Source organism: Dunckerocampus dactyliophorus, chromosome 8 (assembly GCF_027744805.1).
Source record: "Dunckerocampus dactyliophorus isolate RoL2022-P2 chromosome 8, RoL_Ddac_1.1, whole genome shotgun sequence".
Classification (NCBI taxonomy): Eukaryota; Metazoa; Chordata; class Actinopteri; order Syngnathiformes; family Syngnathidae; genus Dunckerocampus; species Dunckerocampus dactyliophorus.
In genome coordinates, this window is record NC_072826.1 from 28729014 (window position 1) to 28736079 (window position 7066).

Genomic DNA, 7066 nt, shown 5'->3' on the forward strand with positions numbered 1-7066 from the left:
GAATATCCTCAAATTGCCTTTTCATATTATAACTTTCTCCCCAACATCATTTTCCAAAAATGACAACTTTATTTTTTGTTTCTCATATTACGACTTTAAAATATTTTAAATATTGCAATTTGATGCTACTAAAATGACATGACATGTTTTCCTCAAACACTTTTTCACACCACTGTATCTAACCGATGGCTCAATTAATGGAAACCAGCAGCTTCAGATTATTCGAGAAAATAATTGTTAGTTGCAGCCCTATAAGAAATGGATTTGAAGTCGCGGCCTCTCCTTTACCCTGGTCGTCAGGCTCGTGATGCAACTGTGCTTCTGTCTGTTCTCCCTCTAAAGCTGCTAGCGGTGGTACGCGGATCCACAGGTATCCGGGCTGCAGTCCAATGCCGCCGCGTCTACATTGTCTACACTGCTTGCCTGTTGGAATTCCAGTAACGAGTTACGATTATATTCTAACTTGTGTTCACCTTGCAAGCTTTGACTCTGGATTGTAACGACGACTGCTGTTGAAGCTGTGCTGTATTATCACGTATTCAGAATTATTACCGACTTAGAGTGGAGAAACAGCCTATTTTCACAGAGGAAAAAGCATGAATGGGCGGGTTTTCCCAAATATGTGAGGATCCACTGTACTGCCTGATCAGCTTTTTTTTTTTTTTTTTTTTTTAAGTAATAGATTAGATTTATATAGCACTTTTCAAGCTATGCAAAGAAGTTGACATGAAGTGAACTCATTATTCATTCACTCCTCAGTCACACCGGTGGTGGTAATCTGTATCTGTAGTCACAGCTGCCCTGGGGTAGACTGATGGAAACCTGGCAGCCAACAGCAGCGTTTTTGGTAGATAGGACTGTGAATCGGACATTGGTGCGACCACTTGCTGCTAGGCAGAATTCAAGGGGCCCAGTCATTTGAAATCAATTGCATACACCCGTCACGCTCACTGTGCTGTTTCCTAGGCATCTGGGAGCAGACGCCGCCACTAAAAAGTAAGGAAAGAACAGGGAGAGGTGGCAGAAACACTTAAAAAACCCAATAACAAAACACACCACTATAAGGATTGCAAGAGAACTTTACCGTTTACAAGTCTCACCTCCACACATGCAGTGCTGAAGAGGCCAAGGGCGCTGGCGACAGTTACGATGTGACCGTGGTTCTTTGCTTTCATCTGAGGTAGGAAGGCCTTGGTCATCTGCAGTCGGAAAGACGATTTTAGCCTAACCGTGCTGCCTAAACTTGGTCCCTCTTGTGTTGGACAAATATTTCAGGCTCCAGACAACATCAATTTGTGCGCCTTCAACGTTACACGGCCAGTGCGGACAGGCGGGGTCCTGGCTGCAATTGCTGCAGCTGGCAGCCGGCCTGCGCTGGAACACCTCTACCCACTTTTCCCCCTCCCCTGGTGCAAGTGTTTAAGTTCTTATGTTGTAAAGCTTATTTGGGTGTTTTACTGTACTCCCCCATAGGAGCATTCTCCTCCCCTCCTCTTGTTCTTCCCTTTCTTCTCCCCCTTTTATCGCCCAGTCATCCTGTCCTGTCTACCCCCCCGTCATATTGTATGACGTGTTGTACAGTGGTGAGAAAGTGTTTGCCCCCTTCCTGAGGGTTTTTTTTTTGCGTGTTTGTCCCACTTAAATGTTTCAGTTCATCAAACACATGTAAATATTAGCCACTGACAACACAACTGAACACATAATGCAGTTTTTAAATGAAACCTTTTTTTATTAAGGGAGAAAAAACCTACATGGTCCTGTGTGGAAAAGTGATTGCCCCCTAAACCTAACAACTGGTTGGGCCCCCCTTAGCAGCGACAGTTGCTTTCAGCTTGAGGTCACCAACAGATGGCCGGACTTTTTCCTTCAGCAAAATTCATGCTTCCATTTATTACAGCAGGGCTTCCAGGTCCTGAAGCAGCAAAACAGCCCCAGACCATCACACTACCACCACCATATTTTACTGTTGGTATGATGGTTTTTTTCCTGAAATGCGCCCCTATTTTTACGCCAGATGTAATGGGACACACACCTTCCAAAAAGTTCAACTTTTGAGTATTTTCCCAAAGGTCTTGGGGATTAACAAAATGTTTTCTGGCAAAATTTAGACAAGTCTTAATGTTCTTTTTGTTCAGCAGTGGTTTTGGTCTTGGAACTCTGCCATGCAGGCCGTTTTTGCCCAGTGTCTTTCTTACGGTGGAGTCATGACCTCTAACCTTAACTGAGGCAAGTGAGGCCTGCAGTTCTTTGGATGTTGTTGTGGGGTCTTTTGTGACCTCTTGGATGAGTCGTCGCTGTGCTCTTGGGATCATTTCGGTTGGCCGGCCACTCCTGGGAAGGTTCACCACTGTTCCATGTTTTGACCATTTGTGGATAATGGCTCTTACTGTGGTTGGCTGGAGTCCCAAAGCTTTAGAAATGGCTTTATAACCTTTTCCACACTGATAGATCTCAATTCATCTCAGTTATGTTTTAACGGGGGGGCGGCAATCACTTTTTCAAACAGGGCCATGTAGGTTTGGCTTTTTTCCTCCCTTAATAAAGTTTAATTTAAAAACTGCATTATATGTTCAGTTGTGTTGTCAATGACTAATATTTACATTTGTTTTACGATCTGAAACATTTAAGTGTGACAAACATGCAAAAAAAAAGAAGAAATCAGGAAGGGGGCAAACACTTTTTCACACCGCTGTACATGTAGGGACGGGTGATTGCACAATTTCGCTTGTCCGTCTGTATAAGTGACGTGTAAAGGCTAACCTGATTCTGTTCCATAGTGTTTATTAAAAACTAAACCATTACAAACTAGTAAAGCTTTTATCAGACATTGTGTAACATGTGACATGTGTAATGACCACTTAAAACTATCAGAGGCTCATAACTGTTCCTTCTAGGCAACTTAGAACAGCAGGCCCATCAGAACAGGTGTACCTAATGTTGTGGCTGATGAGTGCACATATCTACTGCACTGGAAGTCCGCTGTGTTGTGCGTATTCCGTGATAATGAGCTTTCATGTTGTAACACAAGACTGGCTCTATAAGAGGATCAACATCAGAATCACATGCTTTCATTCGTGGTGGGCTGGCGTGGGGAACCAGAACACAAAGTCACCGCCCAAAAAAACCTGCATCTCAGCTTCGTCATATTGGTGGGAAAAAAATGATTCGTGTCAACTTTGCGCTGCTGTTTTTTGTTTTTTTTTCCAAATTTTTAAACTTTCTTCATACATTTTTTTTCTCTCTTAATATTATGACTTTATTCCCATTATTATTATTTTTCCTCAACCTAATTTTCCAAAATTGGACAACTTTATTTTATTGTTTCTCATATTGACTATATTATGACTTTAAAATCCATATATTTAAACGTATATAAAAACAATACATAAAAACAAATTTTCTTTAATATTTCAACTTTATGCTACTCAACTGGCATGGCATATTTCCCCCATAATTTACATTACTCTCGTGAAATTGCAACTTTTTTCTTTACAATACCTTTTTCTCTCAATATTTTGACGTTATTCTTGTAAAATTACAGCCGTTTTCATTTTTTTTATATAACTTTCAACATTCTTTTATAAAGTTGCTTTTGTAGTATTAATTAATTCCCATATTACAACTTTTCCCCAACTGAATTTTATTACTATTTTTTATTTCTCATAATACTTTTAAAAAAAAATTAATATTTTTAAAGTTTCTTGTCTTTAATATTTCAACTTCATCCTACTGAAATGACTTTTTTCCCCCTCATATTACGTTATTTTCCTAGAATTCCAACTCTTTGTCATTAGATTACACCTTTTTTTTTCCTAAATTTCCCTCAGGCCACACTTTGAACACCCCTGCCCTATTCAGTGGCTGCCAAAGCAGAGTACGCCCCTCACATTTCAACAACCATTGTCAGTGTATAGCAGGTATAGACTTACGAGCCAACACAGAGCCATAGCTGGCAACACAAGTGAACCACAGCTCCCCTGGGCCGGCAGCACTCATGCGCTGTCATGCTCGACTGCGAAGGGAAGATAATCACGGTATTCACTTGTGTTGCCAGCTTTTTAGACAATAATGGCCGAGTGTTGCATAGTGAGTCTACAGTCCACTGCTGTACAAGTTGCACACTGACTACTCTAATGTATATCCAAGTTCCCTTTCTATAGCATTGTCCCTAACGGAATAAAAATGCTTGCTGAGAGTGGGATACAGTTTGATACAGCTTCCAGAAGGTCCAACTCTAACCCAAATGGATGCTAGCCAAATCAATTTATTCCATAAGAAATCCTGTAAACCCAATTAATCCGTTCCAGAAAGACAAAAATATTAACACAAAGCACGTTTTTATAGTTTGACAATGATAGATTTACCTGAACATTTGAGGTTACTTTTACTTTGATTGAAGACGTGATTCTTGACGTGACTGAAAACGGGAAGGTGGTGGTGGTTGGTCTCGCTGCCGCATTGTGTCTTTGGAAACGGCAGTCTTCTATGAAGGTAAAAGTAACCTTAAATGTTAAATTATCACTTGTGTTCGTCATTTATATGCATTCAGAATTGTTTTATGCATGTAAAACTATAAAAAACGTGTTTTGTGTTTGAGTCAACCGCCGATGACATCAAGGCGGGCAACATAATTTCCGGTTGCCATTTTGTTTAGCGAGGTAATAGGATGCTAATATGGGAACGCTCACCTCAAGAATCACGTCTTCAACGAAGCGAAAATTAAACTTAAATGCTCATTTATCTCTTTCATTACTCGCTGATGTGCATTTAAAATTGTTTTACTATAGAAACATATTTTGTGGTAACATGTTTGAGAGTCAACAGCTGACTTCCGGTTCCGGTTGCCATTTTGTTAGCAAGCTAGCTTCTTTCTTAGAAGCTATAAGGGCGTTTTGCGATAAAAGTACATTTTGAACACAACTGGACTCATGCAGTGTTTTAACAACACGTCAAGATGCGCGCCATGTTGTACGTTAACCGGAGAATGGACGAGGGAAAAGTGTGGCCTAAATTTTCCACATTCACCGAAAAACATGCTAACCCGGGCGTACGCTAACCGAGGTTCCAGTGTACTGTGAACGTCCCTTCACACTCCAGTACACACACATAATGTCCACTCTGGCTGAATAGATGTTACATAATAACTCATGTCAGGCGGGTAGATGTGAACGTGTTTGCCAAAATGGACCCCCATTAACTGACAGTTTCACACCGTTTGTGTGCGTAAAAAGTGCCGTCAGTCTCACCCAAAACAAGGCGTGGCAATTGACGAGCAGGGTGCGCTCCAAAAGCTCATCCGGGCAGTCCAGCAGCCTCCTCCCGGCCACCACCCCTGCGTTGTTCACCAGCATGGACACGTCGCCCACCTCCGACCTCACTCGCTCCGCAGCCTGGTAGATGCTTTCCCGGCGGGACAGGTCCACCGTGTAGGCGTGCACCTGGACGCCGTGCTCCCTCGCCAGCTGGGCGGTGCGCTCGTTGGCGGCCGCGTTGCAGTCCCACAGCACCAGCCGCGCCCCCTCTTTGGCGAACTCTACAGCGAACAGGCGGCCCAAGGCACCCCCTGCCCCGGTGATGAGGCACAGCTCCCCGTCGATGCTCTTCAGCCGCGGCCGGAGGAAAGTTTGCACCACGGCGGCCAGGATGGCGTAGGTCAGGTCGATGAGCATCAGCACCAGGTCCACGATGATGATCATGGTGCTGTCCTTCAACTTGCTCTTCTGGCCACCCGAGTTTGTGTGCAGGGGATTGGATGGACATTTTATATAACCGGATTAGGATTTGGACGCTTGGTGGCACCAATAGAACAAGCTTTTTTGTCGCATGCCAGAAAGTGAGCAGTCAAGAGATTATTAATCATCATTTACACTGAAGCACTGACACATTACGTCTTTTAACTTGCAACCAAGCCATTACTAAAGGCAGCGAATACTGCTACTACTATTTGTATTTATCGTATAAAATAAACTAGATGATTTATACTGTAATCTTGGTAATTGTTTATGACTTTTTCATAAAGTTTGTGTTTGAATCTTCACACGTAATTATAATTAGAATAAAATATAATTGAGGTTATATGTATATCTCAAAGTATTGTCCAAATGTATTTTATTTATTTTATTTTGTGCGTGTGTGGGTTTTCTCCGGGTACTCCGGTTTCCTCCCACATTCCAAAAACATGCATGTTAGGTTAATTGGAGACTCTAAATTGTCCATAGGTATGAATGTGAGTGTGAATGGTTGTTTGACCAGTCCAGGGTGTACCCCGCCTGTCGCCCGAAGTCAGCTGGGATAGGCTCCAGCATGCCCCCGCGACCCTAATGAGGAAGAAGCGGTATAGAAAATGGATGGATGGATGTATTTTATTTAGTAATATTTTTTTTAATTGTTACAATTAGTGTTTAATTATTCAAAAAATGCTATTGTCCAAATAATTAGTAGTATATAATATTTAATACGGTGTTTCGCTATATCGCGATTCACTTTTCACAGATTCGCAGATTTTTTGTTGTTGTTTTTAACAGCGTATGAAGGCGCATTGTGTTCCGTGTCCTTGTGGTGTGATCTGAGTGATCTGTCGCTGCTCTGCTGCGTGTGTCGGTTGGATTAAAGAAGGCGTCTCGTCCTCTAAGTTTCACCAGTGACATTTGTTCTCTTGAAAAAGTCAAATATGTTTTTGTCTAAATGAAGTTGAGTTTATGGTTCCCTTTTTCATATCATGTAGCCAATAGTACATTTAAAAAAAACAAAACTATGTGATCGGTATCAGAATGGTGTGTAAAAACATACACACACACAATTATGTTAATTAGGAGTGTAAAATATATAAAATATAATATATTGTTTGATGGATTTTTTAAAACATTTTTGTAACTATTTTTAAATTATTAAAATTATTAGTGTTCCAGTAATATTTGTTCAAAAAAAATGACATTGTCCAAAATAATGTATAGTATTATTTTTAAAAAGTCCAAATAATTAGTATATATTTCTAATAATAAAAATTCAAACAGTGTTTTTGTACCGAGTAAAGGTTTTGTTTTGTGTGTAATCTTTCATGAAAGAA

At 41.0% G+C, this 7066-nt stretch overlaps 1 protein-coding gene across 2 annotated transcripts in view; it reads right to left on the reverse strand.

Annotated features, from left to right (window-relative positions):
• Positions 1–6852, reverse strand: part of LOC129186528 (retinol dehydrogenase 10-B-like) — an 11562-nt gene extending 4710 nt beyond the window's left edge. The window contains exons 1-3 of one of the 2 annotated variants that reach the window (XM_054784869.1): positions 5247–6852; positions 1085–1199; positions 952–989 (exon numbers count right to left, since the gene is read on the reverse strand). In XM_054784869.1, coding sequence (XP_054640844.1) covers positions 952–989; positions 1085–1199; positions 5247–5696 — 603 coding nt within the window. In that variant the 5' untranslated portion in view covers positions 5697–6852. The remainder of the gene's footprint in view (positions 1–951; positions 990–1084; positions 1200–5246) is intronic. The other variant, XM_054784870.1, reaches the window with a different exon arrangement.
• Positions 6853–7066: the final 214 nt, after the last annotated feature.